At 34.1% G+C, this 27,311-nt stretch overlaps 1 protein-coding gene across 3 annotated transcripts in view; it reads left to right on the top strand.

The window, feature by feature from the left end:
• Positions 1–22,339, top strand: part of SEMA3E (semaphorin 3E) — a 284,166-nt gene extending 261,827 nt beyond the window's left edge. The window contains exons 16-18 of one of the 3 annotated variants that reach the window (XM_010344863.3): positions 345–484; positions 17,503–17,956; positions 21,837–22,339. In XM_010344863.3, the coding sequence (XP_010343165.1) occupies positions 345–484; positions 17,503–17,952 (590 nt within the window). In that variant the 3' untranslated portion in view covers positions 17,953–17,956; positions 21,837–22,339. Of the gene's footprint in view, positions 1–344; positions 485–17,502; positions 17,957–21,062 lie in introns of all 3 variants that reach the window. The other 2 variants (XM_010344857.3, XM_003921149.4) reach the window with 2 other exon arrangements.
• The last annotated feature ends 4,972 nt before the right edge of the window (positions 22,340–27,311 follow it).

The raw sequence follows: 27,311 nt of genomic DNA, 5'->3' as shown, positions 1-27,311 counted from the left end.
TTCTGGGCTTTGGTGCTCCTTTTCTCTTCCCTCAGTAGAGGTTGCAATAGACTTTCCATGAGTTTAACACTGACACTTCTTACTGCCTTGACTATCCCATCTCATCCTTTGCAATCAGACTCTCAGTTGTCGGCTCTGTCCCACCCCTTAGCCTGCTTGCTTGTTTCATGCCTAGATTTTGGTATGCCACTCTTGCTAAATAATTCCTTTAAATTGCCCTTTACAGAAATGAGCAATAGGTAATGAGCTAATCACGTTACTACAGGGATCTAAATAATGTTTAAAATTTTTATTTACTTGTAAAAATCTAAGTCTCAAAGATGGCATTAATGTTCCTGTTGTAGGGGATGCTTTGGATAAGACTGAAGAACATCTGGCTTATGGCATAGAGAACAACAGTTCTTTGCTGGAATGTACCCCACGATCTTTACAAGCAAAAGTTATCTGGTTTGTACAGAAAGGACATGAGACCAGAAAAGAGGAGGTAATTCATAGCTGCACAGTCACAGCATAGTGTTTTACATATAGTATGTGATCAGTAAATAGGTTATTTATTTGGATGCTGAAAAATGAAGCTAGCTCTTTTACTATGTATTTCTTATTTTAAAAGTTGTTTTATTATGTGATTTATATACATATAAAAATGTTAATACATATACATATAGATTTTGTATGCATATACCATATAAATATATATATGTTATACACATACAGAAATCATTAATTTGGATCTTGGAAATAGGAATTTTTAATAGAGGTACTTATAACTCATTACAGTCGTGTTGTCAAAATGATAGTCTTAACTTGTGACACTCAAGGCAATGGTGTAGAGAAATAGCAAACTTAACTATCATGAACACATTTGTCTTAGGCATATGAGTAATAATAGAATTAGAATAACAACACAGCTGCAACATTAAGCCTGTCATATAAGAAAGCTTTTCAGTCATATATGAGACATTGACTCAAGGGTTCTTGACCACTGGAAACAAAAGAAAGGCCCCAGCTCTTTCATCCTTTTTAGCAGTTGTGGTGGTGGAGATTGTATTTCTGTAATCATCTAAATGATAGGAGAGGAATGACTTGACTGCTTTTAGAGATGGAAAGATAGGCAGCTTTAAAGCATTTATGTAAAATAGGAGGCAGTTACTGGATAAATGAATGTGAGTCAAGTGCTGTCTATAGAAAGAGTCCAGGACATAAAAAGTGAGGTAAGGCAGATCATGGTGATGTGGCCTTTGAACTCAGTTTTGTAAAAGTGGAATTATAAGGATAGCAAGTAGAAATGGATATTTTACAGCGAAAAAGAACTTGGTGAATATTGAAAAAATGATCTTTGGTAAAGAAAAGGTTGCAAGTTGAATAATGAAAATAAGTTCTAGAGACCTGCCTTTGGTCACAGAGAAGAGGTAATAGGTGCATTTTGGATGGAGAGTGAATCAGTGAATCAGTGGAAGGCTTCACCTTGTTTTGGCAGTGGAGACTAAACATTTGTCATTGGAACACAAAGTTAGTGATTCCAAATGTGGAGCACTTTGACTTTTTATTCCTTTTTTCCTAGCCTATGGTGAAACTAAAAACCCAACATATTTGGTTCAAAATCATACAGTACATTCTGGGAAATAATTAAATTTGTAAATCCTTGGTTCTTTGGATAGGTTTTAGAAAGAAAGTCACCTCAACTTAACAAAGGCCATTTGTTAAGTTGAAATGCGATCAGGAAAGGAAAATTCTCTTCATGATGTCATAAAAATAAACACATGTCCAAATGTTGTAGCATATTGCACTGAATTAAATTGTTAATTTAGTATTAAAGTATTTTCCACTTCACAAATCTGAGGTGAAATGGCCTTTTAAATTCCTCATAACTCCCTTGGCAGAAAAGGACCTGGTGATATTCCATAGTTCCTCGAAGCAGAATGGCTTCAGAAGACAAAGAAGGAATTCTTTTATCAGTGATTTTCCTCACTCAGTATGTTCTGTTTCTAATTTGGAACTTACCATAATCTGCCTCATTTGGAAAACTTTACCAAATCATTTGACATGCTGTATCCATCGATGTTCAATTATAAGGTTCTCATATTGTCTATATAATCTACATCTCCATTCCTATAATTTTTAGTACCTGTTTTCAACTACATTCAAATGTCCCCAACTAATATATTTGCTGATATTTCGGCTCCAAATTTACTCTCTGCATCTAGTCATAATCAGGTAATATTAATACTTGGCTTTTATGGGTCTATCAATATATGAATTGATTTATTCACAATATAAAACGGACAAAACACAAAATTGCTGACCTTATTGAAGTCTGAATATACATGATATATACACTAAGCAGAAAAACTTTGCATGTGAATTCTTAATTTTATTTAATAACTTTTTTTGCATTATTGACATCTGTATGTCTCATTTTTGTGAAACATAATTACCTTCTTATCAAATCTTTATTTGTACCCCTGACAATGCTTATTAAGGTTCGTCTCTGATGCTACAGACCGTGAGAAGTCATTAATTTATCAGATCACAGAGTATACCCATTTTCCCTTTATTTAACTGAAATTTTTGATTCTATGATAACTGCTTGTTCAGATTCAAACTCAGTCCTCTGGAGTTACCCAGAAGCAACATATCCATGTGGATAATATTTTTGCCCACATTAATCTTTAGAAATTGAATTAATCTTTAGAAACATACCTGAATTCTTAGAAAGCACTGAAAGGAAATTAATTATCTACTTTCTAAACACTGGATTATAGTAATTCTCTCAAATGCACATTTTATCGACTCCTGCTTTCTTAAATAAAGCAAATGGAACATAATATCTATACATTTTATTAATTCTATAAGTATTTATTGAAAGCCTACTTTTCTAGATACTTCGTAGGGAGTATTTTTCCTTGGCTTGAAGATCTGATTAATTTTAATGTCATAATAAGCTTCCATGAATTATAAATGTAAATTAAATATACAAGACTATATATATATATATATATATATATATATATATATATATATATCACCAATTATTGTGATTTACTGACAGAAAAGAGACTTAATAAAACAGAATTGATAACTGAGGCTGTTATTTATATGTACCTATTGCAAACAGGAAGTGAGTAGGTACCTGGTTATTCCTAGATCTCACAACTGCAAGTTAGTCATAATTGTCTTCATCTTACACATGCAGAAACTAAAACTCACAGAGTTATGGCTCATACACAAAGTCAGTGACAGACCTGACATTTGAACTCAGGTATTCTTAACTCTAAAGCTGTGCTGTTTCACATTCATTGTCGAAGTACCAAGGACTGTTCTATATGCATTTTATGGAATATATCATTTTATTATAAAGAATTGGTTTATAGATGAGGTAACTGAGGCACAGAATGTTTAATAACTCCCTGATTACTTGCAGCTAGTAAAGTAGGTTCAAATCCAGGTGTCTGTAATTTCGACTAAACCACAAAGTCTTCTGAAATAAAAATTTTAAATGTAGCTTCAGATGCTTTTGGGACATAGAACAAATGGAAAACTTTATGGCAGAAGTTCTGGGATTCAATTTCTAAAACATGCTCCTGATGTCAGATTGATCCTTATATAGATTTTTCTTTGTCAGGGTTGAATGAAGCATGCTGCTGCAGCCTTGGTGGCAAAGGCACTATTCCTCATTGTCAGATGTCAGAGAACCTGCCCATAATTTGAACCATCCCCACTCTAAGCACTGATGACATGAGCTATTGTTATATATAACACACACAGTATAGACATCAATGTGTTTCCATTCCTAAATTGTCTTTTCAAGCTTCTATATGCCTGTTGGTACAACATGACCTCTATATCAAAGAAAATGTGACCCACACTTTGAACCTATGTAGATGTAAAATTCAGAGTATTCTTTCTTATTTTATTGGATTTTTTTCACTAAAAGAAATGTTTTATTCGTTTGAATTTATTTATTAAACACTTAATATGTCATACTTTATAGAACTTATATTTGGGAGAACATGGGAAGACAATAATAACAATAACAAATTAATAATATTAAATATGTCAAATAATGATTTAAAAATGCAAGAGAGGTTAAATTATAGGGAGAAGCTGGAATTTTTAAAGGGTGGCCATTTTTACGATGACCTTGCTGAGAAGGTCATCATAAAAGTGACACTCGAAAAAAGATCTGAAAATGTTAAGGGCATAGGTCATGTGACAGTACAAGATAAAAACTTTCTGGGCTTTGGGAACAGCAGATGCTAAGACCCTTGATATAGGAGTGTATATGATATACTCAAAGAATAGCCGAGTGAAGACCAATGTGGCTGGAGGTTAGTGAGCAGTAGAGAGACTAATAGACTATGCATCAGAGAGGTGAGGACAAGAGATAGCTCATGCAGGGAGCTACAGCCATTTCATAGGGTTTTAGTGCTTGTCTGAATTGAAAAGGAAGCCACTGAGTATTTTCAGCAGAGCTGTGACATCATTAACATTTGTATTTATAAAGATTACTTTGGTTATTATATTAAGATGATAGTATGTTGGCATGGGGATAAGGGTGGAAGCAGGTAGTCATTGAGGTAATCGGAACACACAGTATTAAAGTATAAATCTTCATGATTAAAGACAGCTCTTAATGTGCCGTATGCCTTCAAGACCAGATGATTTGCAAGTGACTGCCTCATACACATTGTAGCAATACTCTTTGCTATATTTTTCACTATTAAGAAATGTGAAGGCTGTTTAACATCTCAAATGGAATACTTTTTGGACTCTCTGTTCTCTTCTCTCTGTTTAACTGTCTGGAATTGGTGTTTGAACTCAATAAATATCCACTCAGAGTCTACTGTAGTAGGCAATGAATCAATCACGGTCTTAGCTCTTGTGAAGTCTACAGTCTTATAATGAAGACAAGAGTGCAAACAGATAATTATATGTGTCCCTTAAAAGTTCTGTTGAAACCAAGGAAAAAGAAAATTGTCTCAACCAAGAGATTGGGTAGGGAAGTGGCATAATAACCAATTGAGAAAGACTCATGGCAGAGATGACATTTAAGCCACATCTTTAAGGATGAGTGGAGGTAATTAGTAGAGAGAATAATGTTAGCTCATGTTACAAAGATGAAAAACAATATGGTATATCTAAATCATGATAGGAAATGAGCATGCAAAAATGAGTAGACAGATCAAGGAATCCATTTCAATTTGTCTCGAAGCCAATGAGAACAACTTAGCTTGACTGTGTATGCAAACTATTCTAGAAACTGGCACACAGACTTAGGAGATAAATAGAATGTCAAGAATATTTAGGATGATACTTTAATAGTCAATGAAAAAATATTGTACCACATGAACTAAATAGTGTAGTAGAAAGGGAGAAGACAGATTTCAATTTTTATGAGATGATATTAAGTGAATTTCATATTTGAGATAAAAGAGCAGCAATCACAAAATATTCATATGTTTATTGTTGAGTCACTGTGTGGCAAATGGCACAGTAACATGATTTCAGTAATACAGGGGCAGAAGCACATTTGGGAGAAAGTTGTTTATTTAACTTTTGGCTGTGTTGAATTGGAAGCTCTTATAAATCATTCAGGTGGAGCTGTCCTGCTGTGTATCCATGTTCAGGAATATAAAACCCAATGGAAAGATTTGGCATGGCAAGAGATGTTGGAGAGACATCAGAAAGAATGTAGTAATCAAATTCTGGGAATTAATAAAAGTAAAAACAATATGGCAACAATCAGTACTTAAATATCACTTACTGTGAGCCAAGCATGAATATTGTTACTCCTTGCAACAGTCCTACAAAGAAGATATTTTTATTGTTTCTACTTTATAGATTAAAAAAAAAATGAAGCACAGAGAGATTGAGTTACTTGCATAAGATGACACAGCTTGTGAAGTCGGTTTGCATTTGAGCAGACAGTCTGGTTTTAATTTGGACCCTTAGACACAATGCAGTGATGCCTCCCTCAGTATAGTTTACCTTAGAAAGTGATGAAATAAAAAGCAAAGTGTACTAATTCCAAAAGCAAGGGGAAAACACATATTTAAGAAAAAGTTGGAAGACAAACTCAAAAAGAGAAAGTAAAAATAGAAAACGAGTTGTAATTATAGTTAGCATTCATTTAGTGCTTACTACGCGCCATGCTATTCTAAGTGCTTTATATATAGTAACTTATTGAAAACTAATAAAATTTCTCTGAGGTAGTTAGTGGTTTTTAAATTACTTTTACAAATTTGGGGCATACAGGTGCAGATTTATTACATGCATATATTGCATAGAGGTGGAGTCTGGCCTTTTAGTGTACCTATCACCCAAATAACGAGCATTATACCCAACAGGTAATTTTTCAGTCCTCATCTACCTCTCACCCTCCCATGTTTAGGAGCCTCCAGCATCTAGTATTCCACTCTGTATGTCCATGTGTTCCCACTGTTTAGCTTCCGTTTGTAAGTGAGAACATGCAGTGTTTGACTTTCTTTCACTTACAATAATGTCCTCCAATTCCATCCATGTTGCTATGAAAGACATTTTTTTTTTAATGGCTGAGTCATATTCCATAGCATATATATGCCACATTTTCTTTATCAAATCATCCATTGATGGACACTCAGGTTGATTCCATATCTTTACTGCTGTGAATAGTGCTGTGATAAACATATAAATGCAGGTATCTTTTTGATATAATGAGTTCTTTTTCTTTGGGTACATTCCTAGTAGTGGGATTGCTAGATTGAATGGTAATCCTATTTTTAGTTCTTTGAGAAATCTGTATATTGTTTTCCATAAAGGCTGTGCTAATTTACTGACGTTAAGTAAATGGTACAACGTACAAACTAGTTAGTAACTCTAGAAAGGTATGGCTTAAATAAATAAAAGCAGTGAAGTTGGGAGATTGTGGTGTAAAAAAACCCAATAAGAAATATTAAACAATATTCTTTGAATTTATAAACTGCCTAGTTTGCATAAAACGAGGACTCAGTTTCCAGGGACAATTGTTAAGTGGAATGTTAAGTAACAGACTGATTGATGAATGGTGCTGTGCTGAACCGGAAACTGCTGGTTTAGTGTGCCCCACCAAAAGAGTTGAATGACAAAGAGAGAGATCCATAAAGGTAGATCAGAGTAAAGAGAAATTTTGTTGTGTTTTCTTTTTTAGCAAAAAGGTGACTTGGTCATGTTTATAGGCTGAAAAGAAGAAGAAATGTGCAACTAGTTGATGAAGCAAAATAAAGAACATGTGAGAGAGAACATAATCACAGACAAAAGTTAGAGGGTAAATTATTGGAAGACAGAGACCCTTCATTCTCTGAATTGGGAGAAAATAAAATAGTTCATTTACGTGGATAATATAATTTCATCCACAGAATTTAAGTTTAGCTATTCCAAAGATCTTCTATCTTTAAATTCAGTGGCTATATATATTTCCACATGTAGTTTTAATCTGAAATACAAGCCCAAATCTTCCTTCTATGAAGGAGATATAAATTATTTTTTTCTGTAACAGCAGAGGACAAAACTTTTAAAATTATAGCCAAATCACCACTATATCAAAGTTTATGAAGTCTCAATTTCTGCATTTCCATATACTTGAATTTATAAACCTCCATATTAATTGCAAAAATTGTAATATTGAGTAGCATCCCTAAGAAATTCATTCTGGTTAAGACATATAGTTAAGGTCATATAGTTGAAGTATTTCTGTATGAATTTCTTTTGCTATAAGCACTACATTTTAAAATTGAGTAAATTAGGGAAAATTTAAATATGCATTATTTACTTAGATTTAAATGTTTATTAGTGATTGTGTGTGATTTCAGTGTTCATAATAATGAAAACCATTGTTTCTTCAGACTACTCAGAAGATTAGTACATAATTCCTCACTTAAATTTCATACACATTTTAAATGTTCTAATTTTGGAGTATGCTATTTTTGATCCATATTTTATTTGAAAAGTAGGTTCCCTTGAGCCTGAGAATTACTTAAAGCAGAAGTTGAAAAACCAAAGCTTTGGGTGGTCAAATCTGACCCTCTACCACTATTGTAAATAAAATTTTATTTGAAAACTGCCATGGCCATTTGTTTGCCTAATGTCTATGGCTGCTTTTAGGCTACAACTGCAAAGTTGGGTAGCTACTGCAGAGACCACAAGACTTGCAAAGCCAAAATTATTTACTATATAGCTCTTTAGAGAAAAAGTTTTGATCCCTGATTTAAAGGCTCAAATGAAAATGCATATACAAGTAAAGCCCCATAAAATGAATATTATTGTGAAAAATAACTGTATTTTTTTGGAAAAAAAAGTCTTTTTGTGCAAAAGTTAGCTATCACTTTGTTCTGAGCACTAAAATTTCATTGTAATGTATTTTCGATAAAGTCAAGCAATGTGAATAATTTCTTGAAATACATTCTTCTGGAGTTTAATCATTTGCTGACAAAATCGAAGTATATCCCAAAGACACTATAAATGAGATTGAGTTCTAGGAGTGAGTTAAATAAATTAACACAAATATCCTGTAAGAGAATTTGGAGGCACTCTCAAGACACATAAAATATTATCTATGCCTATGTCAGGGTGGTGTAAGGCAGACAAGAAAACTGTTGGCCCATATGACCAGCATTATAATTTGTAGATCTCTGGTAGGCATGAAAGAATTAATTTTTCCTTGATCATTATTGAACTTTTGTATTGTAGACTCTCTATTTAAGAGGAAATACGTATTTGTGTGTCTTAAAAATAAAGTATATCACTTTAAAATAGTAAATTGTATGCATTATATAAACTGCTTGCATAATGCACAAATATGCATGTTTATTGTAGAAAATTCAAGAAAGAATGTATGGATATCAAAACTCTTAAACTTAAATTGTGCTTAGCTCTCAATTTTTTGTTTCACTCAATACCAAAATTGTCATTTTTTCAACTCTGCCTTCAGGCCACCTACAAGGTAGAATAAATTCACCAAAGTCAATTAAACACTGTTGGGAAATCTAATAAACCATGGTTAGCTTATCAATCAGCGGCTCATTCCACATAACTTAAGAGTTCATTGCCTCTGTGTTAAGTTTTTACAGTCTAAAATAAAACATAATTTTATCAATAATTCAATGCATTATGGAAACAGCTTCTTCTACAAAAATGAAACAGTGAAAAATGGAGTGCACAAATTATAACTTTTAATATTGCTGTTATGTCATCAAAGCTAGGAGAATTGTGAAGCAAAATCTCCATTTTATTTTACCATCGTGTTTGTTAGATGACTCGTATTTTCCTTACCTTTACCAATGCTATCCTATGGTAGTAAGTCCAAGGGATCCAATCCAGCCATAAGTTTACATTTTATCTTTATGCACATACACTGAAAGCATCAGGTTTTGTTCCACATTAATATTATTTATTTTTCTTGTTTTCATAACATAAAGTGCATGAACTCTTGTCTCACATGAACCATCTGTTTAGTAGTTTTGACATTCTTTTTCAGTATATTTAGAAAATGTGCTCACCTTTTCCGAACTAACAACTCTTTATAACAGGTAAATATTCAGAATTTACTTTTTTAGTCTTGACAAACATATTTGTATAATATGATACATTTCATTGTTTTAATTGTACAGTTAGGAGGCTAGACTATTAATTTCATGTTTCTTCCTTTTACAATGGCAGAGACAGAGTTCCTATCACATAAATGGAGAATATAAAGCAATTTGTGGTCATAAGAAGAGGAATGAATCTAGAGTTTTTAACTGAACTCTGTTCTGTTAATTTTCCAAGAGAATATTGAAAATATTTCAAAATTAAACATTTTTCTCTTAGATCTGTGGGATTAGGTATGGATCTAAGTCTCATGCCATTGAAATCATTCTAGCTTTGTGCATCTGCTTACGCTGGATAATACAGTAATGCAGAAAGCCCAGTGCACACGTGTACAGTAGATATTCCAAATTACCAGTTCACTTCACTGCAAGTTCCTCTTGTTCTAGTATCAATTATACTTCATATGGTCTTACAGATAATAAAAATATGCATGTGCATGAAGATGTCCCACTATAGAACTGTATATCTAGACTACATTGTTTTTACTCCACAGAATAGCTATAATATTGAACTATTCTCGGGCATCTTATCTTTACCCTACACTGAGATGCTGCCCACAGGAAACGTATTTATTATAGTGCTGTTGTTGGAAACCTCCCTCTCTTTTTATAAGAATATATAGAAGAGATTTTTCTCAACTCTCAGTGCCAGGAAAGATGTACTTGTTATAAGGAATAATTTTAAAAATATATGTTAAAGGCATTTTAAATCTTAGGGTTTATCATACTTTCTTCTTTCCTTAGGTCACTAGGAAATTTAGTATTGAATTTCTACTTATAGTTGTTCTACAGTTCCTTATGTTGTGCAATTTTGTTTTCAAACATTGTCTTTACTTTCATCCTTTTTAAACTTAATTTCTCTTCATTCTGAGATTCTTATCTATGGAAATTTTAAATGAACTATTAATCACAAACTTCTGTTTCTTTGATTTTAAGCAGTATTTCTAAAATCCTGTGATTGTAGTATACTAGACCTTGAACAAATCTTATAAACAAACTTTGTTTATTGGTTGTCAAACCACATTAATCATTAAAAACAACTGGAATTTTTTTTTTTTTTGCTTGCTTGTTTTGGCTCTTTTTTTTTTTTCCTTCAGATGCATAATTTAGTTAATCATACAACTTAATTTAATGACACATTGTGATGATTGGTTTATACAAATTTCTCTTGCTTGACTTTATTTTTCCTGGACCTCCTTTTTCTACTTTCATCCTTGTCTCCCCATATGCATTTATTAAAATAACTGGACTAAGTCCAATACCACGTTTGCAAATTGAACAGATATATAATATTTTGGGTATGCAGGAACTGTAAAAGTAAACGTATCATATTAGAGATTTTATTCGGCTTCTATCTTTGTAAACAGCACTATGTTTTCATAGTTTATCCCAGTTGCTGTTTGTCTCTATTTCATTGCTTGACCATTACATAACATACCATAGCGTGCATGCATTGCTCTTAGTTCATCCTTAATTCCCATAAATGCAGACATCCAGGATGTAATTAAATTCTGCTGTTTCCTCTTGAACAGTCGTCTCGTCTCTGCAAGTAAGTCCTTATAGATGTGAGTGCAGGTTTGTCTATTATTATTTGTCAACATCCTTCATTCTATGATTATTGCCAATTTGCTCTCAGGATTTCTGCACTGTCTGGACTCCCAAAGCAATTCTTGCAGGTTCCTGTTTCCCCACATCCTCATCAATATATGCCATTATCTTGTTTTCTAAGTTTTGTCTTTCTTTTGTCTATTGGGTAATGTCTTGTTTAAATTTGAATTTCCTTCCTTCCTTCTTTCGTGTTTTTGTTTTGTTTTGTTTTGTTTTGTTTTGTTTTGAGACAGTTTCATTCTTATTGCTCAGACTGGAGTGCAAAGGCATATTCTCGGCTCACTGCAGCCTCCACCTCCTGGGTCCAAGTGATTCTCCTACCTCAGCCTCCTGAGTAGCTGGGACTGCAAGCATGCACCACAACACCCGGCTAATTTTGTGTTTAGTAGAGATGGGATTTCTCTGTGTTGGTCAGGCTGGTATTGAACTCCTAACCTCAGGTAATCCGCCCGGCCTCCCAAAGTGCTGAGATTATAGGTGTGAGCCACTGCACCTGGCCTAAATTTGAATTTCTAACTTTACTAGTAAGGTTGAATGGTAACTTGCATTCTTACTAAACATGTGGGTTTCTCCTTCTCCGAAGTGCCCATATATATGTTTTTTCCATTTTTTTTCTCTTTTTGTTGACTTGAAAAACTTTTGCCACTTGCAGATATTAATTCATTCTTGAATAGAAATGTCCTAAATTTCTTTTTTGATATCCCTTATGTATTTTAATATGACGTTTTTCGTGTTATGGTTTTGAGTTCTTATTTACAATGACTTTCTTTTTGGCATAATCTTGTATTAAATTAAGGGTTGTATTCCCACATTTGTTCTCCTCCATGTAGTGTGATAGTTTTCCCGAAATGTGCTTTTAAAGAATTCACCTGTCTCTACTAGGTAACCATCAGTATCATATATCAGGTTTATCTTAAAAAGTGTTTTGCATAAAATAGATTTGTATTTTTATGCTGTCATTTTAGGTATATTTTCTGTAAGTTAAATAAATAAATAAATAAATATATATATATACACACACACACAACACACACACACAAGTGTGTGTGTTGTGTGTGTAAAATTGGTCAAAGACAGGTCAGATAAATACATAAATTTTTTTTATATTTTTTAACTAAAACTGATTTTATTATTAAATGTATTCTCGAGTAAACCAATTCAAGGCCTATGTTGGTCCCATTCCTGTGAACGTATGGAACCATATGTTTGATAAACATGGAAATAACTGCTTCTTCCTGACCAGCTACCAGATGTGCAGAGTTCTTTGTTCAATTACTTTTTTTTTACTAGAAATTATAAAACATGTTGAATCAATCTTTATAGATAAGAATAATAAAACCATTTTCAGAAAAAAAATTTGTATTTATCTAGATTGTCTATAAGAATATTTGATAGAAATGATGTATTACACACTGTCTTCTTGATGGAGAAAATCTGGTCTACAGACATAGAAAAAAAACACAGATAGATGAAAACAATTCTAAAAATTTGATGTTAGAGGTACCCAAGTAAACTAACATGGAAAGACTAAATTGTGGAATAATGTCAAATATAAATTTCTATGTCATTTTATATATTTTAAGTATTTATAGTCCATGTAAGATACATTTAACTTTCTAAGTGATTTAACCTACGTAATGTATGACCATGCAGACCAAGCATTAAAACAGCTTTTATTCCTAACATTGTAATGTGGATTTGTCTTAACCAAGAATATAGATTAAAATTCTAAAAGGCACTATTTCTAACATGCATATAAACAATGTGGCACAATTTCTCTTGTCATGATTCCATATCTTAACTGTCTGGACTTTATATGTACATAATGCAGTGTTTCTCAAACTTAGATTTCCGATTATCTTTTTAAAGTCCTGCTTTTTTAAAATACCAAACTTAAAACAAGCAGCAAACAAACAACCCTAATTCGTGTGGTCAAGAATTTGTATTTATTTTTAGTTTCACTTTTTGTTTTCTTTTAAAATACTTTCATTTAGTGCTAGATGATTTTCTTATTTTTTCTTGTATTATTTGCTCTCGCAGGAGATAAAATAGAGATAATAAAGGATCGTATTCAATGAGGACATTTGTGTGTATTTTTTTTTTTTTTAGGTAAAGGCAATGTCTTCAGACATATCTGTGATGTAGCCCTCTTTTATCAGTTACCAAGTGCTCCTGAAACCATGTTTGTTCCTTCTTATTCAAATTATTATTGGATTTACCTGGAAGTTATTAGTATCTGTATGAGTATATCCCATTGCCATACATTTTTCCTCTATAAATTTATTAGTATGTTCTCATTTTACACTGTCTTCTGAGTTCTTTATTCATTGTAGAATAATTCAGAATAATAAAGAAATAGGTCTTTGCTCATTAAAAACATATGTTTGAAGAGATCAAATTTGCATGGAAAAATAATTTGAAAAGGAATATAAATAACTGCTTTTGTTCTACAAATGTAAATGCTATTGCATTACAAAAGGAAGCAAAATACCGTCAGGGGCTATAAAGAAAGTATTTGTAAAGGAAGGGAAAGTTTAGTTAAGTCTGAAAGGAAATGAAAAAACAAATGGTTTGGTAGTCAGTAGAAACAGTTTATTTGAGGAAAAAAGAGTAAGTTCAGAATAAGAGCTGGGAGTGGAAAGCAGGGTGGCGATACAGGGGAATGGCAGCAGAGTTATGAAAAGGAGGCGTTGATTCTAGCAATATACAGGTTGCCCCCACCACCTGCCCTTAAAAGTGAAACATCTTCCTGGGCTGCTAGCATGATTTATATTAAAATGTTTATTAAATATTCACAACAATAAAACAACACATACATTCCTTATGCTTGTAGCTTTGATTAAAATATGGAACCAAAATTAAAGATGCATTATAAACAAATTAATGCATCATTAAAATGTTTATTTACAGTGTATTTTGTTTTTACTGAAATACGTATCTCTATGACTGTAAGATGAGACACAGATTACCACATGTGTGTATATAACACTTTCTGCCTGTAGCTGTACCATGTGATGACTCAATCCTACCAGCACGTTATTCAACTGACCTTGAAACTTTTTATGTGTATTACTACATGGGAATGTTGTTTGGTTTTCATTTGGCTGGAATTTGTCATTAACATATTATACCCATCTTTGTTCGTTTTATCATTTGGAAACAAGACTTTGAAAGTGGTTCAGAATGTATGATAAACATCCATAGTAACACTGAGATTGATCTTTCACATGATTCCAAATACAGCTAATTAATTTATATTATTGTACCAATCAACACAATAATTTTAATAATTCTTAAAAAGAGTGGCTCTCCAGATCTCCAGAAATGTAACTCTTCTACCAACCCTAGTTTGAGAAACACTACATTGAGCAATTTTGGGATCTAGATTTAGAAAGGCAGGATCTGGTTAATGGAGCAATTCTTACTGCTCAGGCAAGAAATTGAGGTCTGAATAAGTTCTAAATTGGGATGTTGACAAAAGAAAGCGAGCCTTAAAGAAGAGTAAACTAGAGCCCATTTGTTTAAATAAGCGGGAAAAGATGCCACAAGAAAATTAATTGAAGGACTGTTGTTAGATGTTTGCGTGTAATGTTGCATATTCGTGTATGAAGGTTAACAGGTGAAATGATGGTAATAAAGCAGGGAGGACACTTTTACAGGGGCTTGAGAGAGGCTAGTTTGGGAAAACGATGTTTAATTCAGTTGTGCAGGATGAGAAGTAACCAGCCTTAAAGAGGTGTCTCGAGGCTGAGATGTACACAGAGATCCTAAAACAGAATCAAGCTGGGTATGAAAGAAAAAAGAGAAATAAATGAAAGATTTGGGGAGTTTGCCATGAGATAAGATCAAAGAAACAGTTGTAAGGTATGAAAATTTATCATTGCAACAAAAATGGTGATCAGGAAGGGATGTGTTTAAGGGTCACCACTGAAGAAATGTAGATAGAAATTTGTGATAGCAAGTAATGAGAGAGAAGTATAAACCATCAACAATTGAGTATAGTGAGACTAGAATAATGATGTCATGGTCAGAAATAGGGAAGTTAGTAAATGGAGGGCAGTTAGCGTGGAAGGACACTAAATTATATGTATTAAAGGCTTATGTATGTTTCTTTTAGTTAAAAACACTAAATCCATTGTTTTTAACAATAGAAAACACAACACAATGGATTATCTATGTGTAAGATGTACCATTTTAGGGAAACTGGCTGAAACAAAGAAATAAAAGTGCCATCAAATGGATGGAAATAAAATGTGAGATCAGTGAAGGAAGGAGGATTGCACCATAAAGGCAATGAGAAACCTGCAGAAGAAACCAAGAAAGAGTAAAGAGAGTAAGGACAGTCTATTGGCACATACCACAGATAAGTGGGAGATGTTTAAGGAGGCAGGTTTTATCTATATCAAATGCAACAATAAATTTTAAAACAATGGAGGCTGTACTTCAGAGTCAGTATCATGTGAGGCACAAGGTGGCCACAGGTTGCAATAGTTGGTAAAGCTATGGAGAAAGCCAGTGGTGGAAAATAAGTTTGCTCAGACGCCTGGCCTGGAGACACGAGTAAATAATCAGAGGTACACAAAGTCCTTTAAGAGTTTGTTGGCTGTGACCCGTGCTAAGGATGTTCTAAGAAAAACCTATCATTAAAACAGATTGTTCTATATAGTGAAGATGGTTTTGCTTTGAGAGTCTCCTTGGTTCTTCCCTGGAGGAGTTCGCTCTCCAGTTAATGGCTATAGCATTCTGCCTACCAGGACATGTTCCTGCCAAGTCAAGGGAAGCACCTACAAAAGACTTACGGCGCCTCTTTTATTAGCCCAACTGGGTCACTCTGAAGCTTCCGAGTAATTTATTTACTTTACATGGCTGAAAAAAAAATGTCTTTGGGACGCCACATAACTTAAAAATAACATCCCAGTTTCTTACCATGCTATACTGCTTCATTTTGCCATCTGTTCCATTGTGGTTTGTGGATGCCAGTTTCCACACCTGAGTAATCACACTGAAACTTTGTTCACGCCAGCTCTAATCAAGGCAGGGAAGAGCTGAGTCTGGCCATCCTGGCCAGGACCTATCACAGGGACAAAAACATGCCTATCATTAATAGCCTTTATTGCCAAAGTGTTTGTAACTATTACCTCTGCACTTGTATCGACAAAGATGAATATTGCTTTCATTTTTGTTTTCTGAAACGGGAAATCTGTCTGCATACAGTGAATCACCTTTATACTATCATCATAAGATCCTGGGCCACAGGAAAACATGATTGTTTTTAATTGGACAAATGTATAGTAACAAGGTAGAGGTAGCTATTGATAGCACTGTTTGAAAACCCCTCACCTATTTTATTTTATGTATTCTTCACAACAATTTTTCAAGTTAAGTCATCTCCATTTTAAGAAGAAAACTAAGGCAAGAAGTACACATGAATCCCATAAATCACACAATCAATAGTGGTGCCAATATTTGACTCTAGCTCTGCCTAATGTCAAATCATTTGCTTACTAGTCCAGCTATTTGTGATAAAAATATGAGCTATTCATTGAAAGCCTGATTTTGCTCTTCTTGCTTTGAATTATAATTATTTATTTATGGAAAAATGTGAGTAATTTGTTGTATCAAAAACATGATGAAAGATATTTAAGCACTGAAAGTATATAAAAACTTAGTATTTGCTAGAATGTCTGATCTTTTAGCACAGGAACTGGATTTGACTTGTTTGGTTTTTAATCTCCAGTAAAGGAAAGCCAGTGAATACGTGAGGGATGTTCAATGAATTGATTAATTGATTTTTTTTTTTTTTTGGTAAGGAGACAAAGTGAAAGTAGCCCAGTTCTGGAAACAGATGTCCTTGTGGAAGGAAACATTGGTCCTTATAATCTGGAAGGCATAATAATCCCTGAAAGAATGTGGGAAATGGTATATGTTCTGTCCATTAAAAACAAATGTCAAAAAATACATTTTAGAAATTTTCCTATCATTCTGTGAGTGCTATACTGAAATGTATTTTTTCTAATGATTAACTGAATCATTAGGGAGAAAGCTCTCTTACTTTACAATATTGATATAAAATGATCTGAAGGTCATTGATATGAAATGGCCTGCAATGTAAATATCTTCAGAAGCCACACACACACACAGATGTAATTATTTAGCATCTTTGTGTATGTATGACTTTCAGGGTTTCATTATGTGATGGTGAAAATGAAAAAAGACTGGTGGGGGAAAGGGTGACAGGTTGTTGTTTTCTCTCTTGTGTACTTCAGTGCCCTTTACTTCTGTGTTCTTGCAGGTGAAGACCGATGACAGAGTGATTAAGATGGACCTTGGCTTGCTCTTCCTAAGGTTACAAAAATCAGATGCTGGAACCTATTTTTGCCAGACAGTAGAGCATAGCTTTGTCCATACTGCCCGTAAAATCACCTTAGAGGTAGTGGAAGAGGAGAAAGTCGAGGACATGTTTCACAAGGACGATGAGGACAGACCTCGCAGGATGCCTTGTCCTGCCCAGAGTAGCGCCTCGCAGGGAGCAAAACCATGGTACAAAGAATTCTTGCAGCTGATCGGTTATAGCAACTTCCAGAGAGTGGAAGAATATTGTGAGAAAGTATGGTGCACAGATAGGAAGAGGAAAAAGCTTAAAATGTCACCCTCCAAGTGGAAGTATGCCAACCCGCAGGAAAAGAAGCTCCGTTCTAAACCCGAGCGCTACCGCCTGCCCAGGCACACGCTGGACTCTTGATGGGGTGAGACCATTTACTGTCTTTTGAAGCATTTATATTTGGAACATAAGAAAAAAAAAAAACAAAAGAAAAGGAAAAGAAAAGAAATCATCCAACTTCTTTGCATTGCTTAAAAGAGATTTCTGTAATACAGAAATAACTATAAAGGTGTTATAAATTACTCTACATACACATTTGACTGGATAAACTTCACATAAAATTAACTGATTTTTTAAACTAAATGCATTGCTTAATGGTTTCTCATTATGTTTGTCAAAAAAACAACTATAGTTGTCATTTTCAGTACTTGGCTGATTTTCTGCAGTAATTATTATTTTACCCTTGGAAGACTTAGGATTATTAGAATATTGAAGAAAAATAGAGAATTTCATAATCATAGTAAATATAAAACTAAATATGTCTTAATATTTCTGAATTTTTCTTTTCCACCGCAATGTAAAACATGCAGAATACAAGATACTTTGGCATTCTCATGTGAACTTTCTGTACTTTTTAGGGACTATTTTATTAGTGTTGTGTAAGCCACAAGTGTTAAATAGCAGGTGTGTTGTGACTGCTATAACCTCTGAAAGAAAAAATGTGGTCACTCCACAGCTTGTGCCCTTCACAAAACATTCATTAAACCACATTCACAATATTTTTGTTTCATAACGTAATCTTTAAATTTCACTCACTGTGGAAAGAAAGCTTAAGGTAACTTCTCAGAAAGAGAGCAAAGAATGTCAAATTACATGAAGTTATCGTTAGAATTCTGTCTACTGCAAAAGATTTTTGCTGCCCTCTTGTGGGAGAAGAGGTATATTCTCACACATTTCTTTTTTCTTTACAGGAAAGAAATGGAAAGATTTAGGAAAGATTTGAAAGCACATTATCAGTAGATACATTGAGTCCATTTGCAGAAACAATGAATGAAATTTAAAAAACATGTTAATCCTTACATCAAACTTTAATATTAAAGTATTGTTTATAATTTATTATCTCACAAGTCAAAAATGAAGATTTTATAGCACTCAAGATCTAAAGCTCAAAATTGTAAAAAGTCATCTTCCCTGAAATCTAAAAGATATTATAACAGCCATTTTTTTTTTTTTTTTTTTTTTTTGAGACGGAGTTTCGCTCTTGTTACCCAGGCTGGAGTGCAATGGCGCGATCTCGGCTCACTGCAACCTCTGCCTCCTGGGTTCAGGCAATTCTCCTGCCTCAGCCTCCTGAGTAGCTGGGATTACAGGCATGCGCCACGATGCCCAGCTAAGTTTTTGTATTTTTAGTAGAGACGGGGTTTCACCATGTTGACCAGGATGGTCTCGATCTCTTGACCTCGTGATCCACCCGCCTCGGCCTCCCAAAGTGCTGGGATTACAGGCTTGAGCCACCGCGCCCGGCTAACAGCCATGTTTTATTTGTGAAACAGGTATTAAAGTGATTTTCTCTCAGATAATCAAATTTTCTTCTCTATATTAAGAGACAGGAAACTGTTTCATGAGTTCACTTAACTACTGAGATATTCAGAGCATTTTACCTCTCCTAACTATTATAAAACCAATTGTATTTTTGAGAATGTTTATCAAAGTCTTTCCTTCTCCTATTAAATATTTAGCAATTGCTTTTCTAAAATATAAATTTTTATAAGATGTTTTCATCTAAATAAAAATTTAAAGCAAGTGTATTACACAGGAAAACCATTGTGAACATTTATTTAGATATTAATCTTAATGTTTATTTCAGTTGTCAAAGTCAGCTTTTAGGTTACACATTTAAGTTAAAGTGCTGATAACTCATAATCACTTGCAATTTTATTGTATAATTAACAAATACATAAATACTTTAAGAAAAATTTCAGTTTATTCAGATAAGTCACCAAGCTTCAAAAGATCTAAGAAATGCAAATGTACTGAAAATTGACATGCTCCGAAAATTCTGCTTGCTATTTACCTAAGAATCCACTGGAGGTCATTATTGCCCATAATTATTAACTGAAAAGAGTACGTATTGAAATATATATGTTTAAAAACCATATTCAGTAAAAGCCTGCTAAATTTGGAGAAATAGAACCATAAACACAGATCACAGGGCCCTTACAAAGTTTATGTCTGAACAAATAAGTCAATTAAGTACCCTTTATTGACAATAGTCTTCTACTAACACACAAGAAAGAAAGCAGGATTTTTCTCCTATAGCTGAATTTTGAATTTAAAAATTAAGGCAGATAAGACATAAGTGGTTATTATTTTAATCGAGATAACACAGACAAGTAGTTAATAATAACTGTGGTGTAACTTGTAAACTAAATATTTGGTAACTGAAGCAATAGGCAGAGGAAAATAGTTTTTCTATGACACAAGTCATAAGAAGTACACACTCAGAACAGCCATTTGATTAAAATAAAGTAACTATTTACCAGAAAAGAAACATTTTACATAAAATGCTAAAATTGATTCTAGGATAATCAAACCCAAATAAAGTTTATAAAATGCTAATTTGAGAGAAAACTGATACGAAAATTTTGAGGGCCCAGGTCTACAGTTTAGGGTGACCACTAAATTTTATACATAATTATACCCACATACACATATGTACATATATGTATAAATCTTGCTTCCTGCCTGTTTATGGCAGCACTGAAGAGAACTGGGAAAGTAGCGGGAGGGAGAGAGAGAGAGAGAGACAAAGAGAAAGAGATGAAGAGACAAAGAGAAAGAGAGAGAGAGAGAGCAATTCCCAAGGATATGTTTCATGTCTCATCATTTTTCAGTATCTTCCTCTCTCTCCCAACACATGTGCACGTGCACGCGCACACACACACACACACATGCACACGCACACACACAACACACCTCACATACTATAAAATAAATCAAGCCATGCTGTCTGTCCTTCTTGAGAATTTAAAACATACCACAGAAATATATCCCCAGTATTTTGTTCTGTCTGAGGTGAGAATTCAAATTCAGAATCTCTTTTGAGAAATGCCCAGGCTTGGAAAATTACAAATGGATGAATCTTCTCTGAACTCAGGGAGGGTACATACTTAGACATCTACAAGACTTGGAGGAATTAAGAGTTCGCTCTTGATCTCACCAAAATTTCCCCCTTTTTCTTTTTCTTACAGAAGGAGAAAAACCATGCTCTCTAGCAACACTGAGCAAAATCATAACCACTCATCCTAATTTCTAAGGGGCACCTCCATCTAGGGTCAGTCTACTGCTTCCTTAGGCCTCTTCTATGTTATTCTTTGTTACGGGAGAGGACCTGTGGATAGAAAGAATTTTGACATAAAACAATGCCCATGCACCTCCTCTTTCATCACAATGCCACCCGTTGAGCAAGAGATCCAGATTTGTTACCAAGAAAGATTTTACTTCGTGATTTGTAAAGTCTCTTCTATGTCTCTAATTCTACATTGCTAATTTTTTTTTCTTTGTGTGAATTACTGAATATTTCAGTGCAAAGCTATCAACTCGGAGAAACAGGGATAAAAGATAAACACTAATAAGAGCTCTAGAAAAAAGGGAACAAAGTCTTTGCCTGTTTAGTAAGTGGCAATTCCATATATATTTTAGAGTTTGTTTCTTTCTAAAATTAGTTAAATACTTAGAATGTTTGTAATGAGTGTTCAATATTTGCTATAGGGTTTAGAGTTTTGTAAATCTTCATAGTAATTATGAACATTTGTAAAATTTGTAAAATACAACAAATTGTTTTGAATGTTGGTGTTAAGCATGAAACAAACACAGCAGCTGTTGTCCTTAAAAATGAATTGACCTGTGACATCTGTAGCCTAATAAATATATTAAGAAAAGTAGTTAGTATTGTATAGATATTTGAGATCCCAGGAGAAAATGCTACTTATAATAAGAAGTTCATGTTCTTTTTCTTACAGCAGAACATCACACTGAGTTCCATTTTAAAGAAGGATTCATTTTTCAGGCCAAGAACTGTTGCATTTGAACCAGATATAAATCATAGATTTTCTGCAAACACTCAGTTGATTGTAGCAGTGTTATTTAAGCTGGTATGTTTATTTTATTTTATTTTCTTGGATAGCTTTGTATTTTGGCTTTTATTATAAATTGATTGTGTTCTACTTCTGTTTAAATGGCTTAGTTATAAGCTAGAGCACTATATTGGGGTGTTCTTTTATGTGTGGTATCCTTTTATTTGCTTGGCTGGGCTCAATAGTGTGTGCCATATTCTTTCTTTTCACTGATTATAAGCCATGAGACTTATTATCATCTAGTGGCAAGCTGCAGGGACCATTAACAGTGTGTCTCTGACTATAACTTGGATCTGCCACTATGCACTGCATAATTTGTCTGTACCACTATGTACAATCTCTATTTGGTTCAACTTAGATGAAAAAGAAATAAATATTTGCTAAACTCTCAAGTGTCGTCTGGAGAGCATTTTCTAAGGTTTTGCCAATTGAACTCAGGTTTTTTATATTAAGCCTAAATGTAAACATACAATGCCAGACTCCAGTGTTGTTGTTTTTTTTTTTAAGAAGCTATAATTCAGTTTTCTTTCTTGTGGTATTTATAAGCTAATTTTATACTACAGAGGAAAACGTCTGTTAACCTCATTACCTTGCAGCAATTGGGTTTATTTATGCAATACCATGTTGCTAGGACCAGTAGCCAGAAATTCCTTCCAAAGCTTCATCATCCAGATAAGATATATGAAAAATGAAAGTTTTTGGAATGGTAACTAGTTGAATGTTTATGATTTTTGCAAGCCTCAAGTTCTAGCTTAATGTATCTGAATTGCTTTTTTCTCTGTTATTTTTATAAGACCTTGAGAAGGCCATTTAAATGAAGTGTAGTGCTAAGTAAACTTTTGTTACCATTTATCATTGCTACATTATTGCAACTCCTCTGAATCAAAGCCTAGCCTCTCAATGCGGTCCTGATCAGGAGTCTCAATAGTCATAATTTGTTTATGAACATTCATAAATAATTCATAAACATTCACTGTTTATGAATATTCAATATTCATAATCTGTTAAGAAAAATTTTGTTTCTGAGGCAGATTTTATTGTATTGATAAGTAATTTGTTATAATGTTTTAAAAGAAAAAATTGGTGGCAGCTCATGGGACATGTCTCTGGCAGCTTTATGGTGTGACGATGATATTAACAGTAGCTGTTTATCATATTTCAACCTTGCATTCATTTATAATATAGGCCTACTTTTTGTATAGTATTCAATAACTAATTGAGGCTGTGCTTCAGACACATTTTCAGTCTTTAGTCAAAGGAAGAAGAGAAGCAGTTATGGTAACTAGAAATCTGTTGCTTACTATTCAAATGAAACAAAAATATGCTCCCATATTTTTATTCAAAAACTGTATACCAGGCACTGAACTAGGCACTGTATAAAGTGTAGAAATACTAATAATCCCATTATTACATAGGTAAATAACAATTACATTTTTTTGAGACTATGTTTGCAGTGTATATTGGAAAAAAATCCCAAAATCTTCATTGTACTCTATAGTACATTAAATGGAACAACAGTGCAGTTTAAAACAAGTACTTATGCTTTCAGAAGTAGGGTTGGTATACACAGGGAATGGGTCCAGGACACCATGTATACCAAAATTCATGAATGTTAAAGTCTTGCTGTCAGCTCTGTAAATTTAAATAGAAGAAAAGTCCCCCCTCTCTATGTGTGGGTTTCATATCTTATAAACACTTTTTTTCCATCTGCATTTGGTTGAAAATGATTCACATATAGATAGGCTTTTGCAATTCAGATCGACATTGTTAAAGAATCAACTGGACTACTAATTATGAATATTAAAACTCCTGGTCAGGATGGCATTGCGAAGCCAGGCTTTGATTCAGAGGAGTTGCAATAATATAGCAATGATAAATGGTATGGAAAAAGAGAAATAATTTAATAAAAAAGAAAGAGACCAACAGAGAAGCATAACATCTTTATGAACCAGCAATGGAACAGAAATACAAGGCAGTGATTGGGTCTGAAGCCATAGATCTGCTTTCAGCAGAAGATAGTGGTAGCAGGAAGCCCAGATCCTGCATGATGAGAGGAATACGCATGATAGATGCCAAGTGAAGTGTTAGGACTTCTCTTAGCTTTGGGAAGATACCAAAATCTGAAATCTGGGTCCCAACCATTGCCTGGGGTTTCGTCATATAGGAGCTGCATGTAAAGCCATCTAAGGCTAGGACACAGACTCATTTCAGGTCCCAGGGCTGACTTACTTAGCCCTTTATTAATCTTCACATCTATTCATGACCTGGGATCCCTGGAATATGAGACTCCCAAGTCATCGCAGTACTGGAGCCTAAATAGCCAAAGAATCTTTTCTGGTTTGGTAGCCCTGAGGTGGGGATAAGGAGGTGGAAGCAAAAGTTAAACCTACAGGCAAGATTCTGTAGACTGAATTCTGTCATGTGTCTTGGAGATGGAGTTTTGGGAATGTAATTATGGTTAGATGAGCTCATGAGGATGGGGACCTCGTGATGGGATTAGTAGCTTTATAAGAAGAGCAAGAGAGACAGCGGTGGGGTGGTGGAGAGGGAGTGCAAGAAGCCTGGAAGGGCACTGTCTGTGAACGAGGAAGAGGGCCCTCACCAGGAACCAAATCTGCTGATACCTTGATCTTGGACTTCCCAGCCTCCAGAACTGTGAGAGATGTGTCTGTTGTTTAAGGTACTTATTCTGTGTCATTTTGTTATAGCAGCCTAAGCAGATTGATACACACGAGAAAACAGAGAAAGGTGGAGAGATTAAGGATAAACAGATATACCCAAAATGAACTCACAAACAAAATATTTCAAAACATCTCAAGATAACTAAGATAACTAAAGTTAAGTAAATAATAATATCTGGAAAACGTGATGAAAAGTAGCCTCCGGTGTGATGACTGTTGGCTTCTATCATTCAGGAATAGGGCATTTGGGAAGAGCTTAAAAAGTGTAAATTAATTCTCCTCTGTGACTCAGAATAGGTTTCAGAGAAAGGGAAAAACACAATTATAGACTCAATTTTCACCCCGTACCACTACCACCAGCGGGGGCGGGGGGGGGGGGAAGCTAACGACAAGACAGTTTCTTGAGGATTGTTCCACAGAGTTAACCAATTTTGAAATAATTATTGAAGAGTTAATTTGTTTTTAAAATAAATCTAATACAAACATATTCTCCCATGGTGTCTATAGGTCAGAAGTCCAGAAATACATTTCATCTGGATTCTGTGCTTAGAATCTCAAAGACTAAGATCAATGTGTTAAGTAGCTGGCTCTGAGGAAGAATCCACGTTCAACTCATTCAGGTGATTGGCAGAGTTCTGCTCCTTGTAGTTCTAGGGTTGCAGTTGCTCCCCCCCATCCAACTTCAATGTCAGCAGTGGAGTAGTGAATCCTTCTGAAGCTTGGAATTTCTCTGAATTCCTCTTATGCCACATTTCTCTGCCTCCATCTAAAGAAATGTCCTTACTTTTAAAGCTCATCTGATTAGATGGTGCACATGATGATGTTCCAGGATAATCTCCCTATTTAAAAGTTTTCAATGTTAGTACTATCTGACAAATATTTGTTTTGCCATATAACATAATGTATTCACAGGCTTGGGGGATTATTTTGTGGTCATATTTGGGCATCGTTCTGCCCAACCAATCACAGTTCTTTTTCTGCTCCCCAAAGATTCATGTCCTTCCTAAATGCAAAACACATTTATCGATTTCAAGGTCCCCAAAAGTCTTATTCTATTATAAAATCAGCTCAAAAGTTCCAAATCTTATCACCTCAATGTTATAAATCAGGTGCAGATGAAGCTTTGTGTATAATCTGTCAACTACACATCAGGGGCACAATTCCCATTCATCTGTGCACCTGTGTAACTGTAGGAATAAGTTACCTGTTCCAACATGCAATGATGAGAGAGGCATGAAGTAATAGTTTACAGATATTGTGGTTTAAACAGGAAGAAGGAGGCATAAAAAATGGAGTCAATAGTCAAAGCAGTTTCAAAAACCAGCTGTATAGCCTCTATTAACTTTCAAGGCCTAGAAATATTATTCTGTGGCTCTTGGCTTTGCCCTGTACATCTCTATGTTACCCTGTAGGCAATCCACCAAAGCCTCTGACTCCTAAATGGCATTCTGAAATCCAACAGAGGCAAAGACATAGATTTTCTTAGAAAAATTGTTATGAAGTGCACAGACAATTATCTCAACTTCCAATTTTGTAAAATCATTTTTCCTGTTAAAACTGGGGTATGTCATTAATAGATGACATTGAATGAGTTAATCTGACATAACATTCTACTGGTTTAATAAATTAAAATTCAAACACACAATTGTATTTCCAAAAAGGCTTATGGGCAGGCAGAGTCAAGGTAAAATTTTAGGGGAAATAATAATGTAATAATATAAATAATGAGATAATAAATATTTTATATTCATGAACAACAATTATGCCAAGTAGTAAATATTTTCTAAGCATTACCTCACTTAACATCAAAAATACAAAATAAAATGTCTTTGAGGTAGGTAGCTTTATTTATGGATGAGGAAACAGAAGTAATCTGTAGATCCCAGATTAAGGTGAAACATTAAACAATGACATTCTCACAAAAGCCAAAAAGCAGTGAACCTGTGGGCCCACCTGACGATGAATGAGGGCTGCTTTGTATGGTGATATGTAAATGATTACCTCCTCAACTTTTTAATTTCTTTTAATTTGGGCCTCCACCGTTTTTCTCCTGAATTTCTTTCATATCTGCCTTCACTGGTCTCTCTGCCCTGACATTTGTCTTCTCATCCATCTCTACCCAGCAGCCAAAGTCATCTTTTTACCATGAATTTGATATTTTTATAACTCTACTAGAAGCCATTCAATGGCTTTTATATGGATAAGAAGCTCAAACTCCTTAATGTGGCTTAACATTCTCTCCTGACATAACTTTGTTCGAATCATGCCAATCTTCATGGCCTCCTATCCTCTTTACTCGGCTTACCATACTTATTTCTATTTTCCTTGGTCTGGAATTTCCTAAAATGCTCTTAGTACTCTCAAACCTTACTAATCTTTTAAAAATTAGTAATTGGCCTCATCGTTTTCTGTATTCAGCACTTTTTTTTGGTAGCACATTTAGCACTGTATTATGATTATTGGTTTACTTTGTGAAAGTATCTTGTAGATAGAAATTACACCCTATTTACCCTCATCCCTGGAATCCAATACTGATGTATTAACTGGTCGTGTACACTAAATGAATAGTTATGCCACGAATAATTCAGTCTCTCAGGTCACAATTACCCTGAAGTGATTCATGAATTTCCTTAAATTGTATCCAAATTTTGTTCTGAAGGCCCATAGCTTTTATTAATTGTTA

Source organism: Saimiri boliviensis, chromosome 10, assembly GCF_048565385.1.
Source record: "Saimiri boliviensis isolate mSaiBol1 chromosome 10, mSaiBol1.pri, whole genome shotgun sequence".
NCBI classification, from domain to species: domain Eukaryota; kingdom Metazoa; phylum Chordata; class Mammalia; order Primates; family Cebidae; genus Saimiri; species Saimiri boliviensis.
The sequence above is the reverse complement of the archived record's forward strand: the minus strand, read 5'-3'. Positions and strand labels throughout refer to the sequence as shown.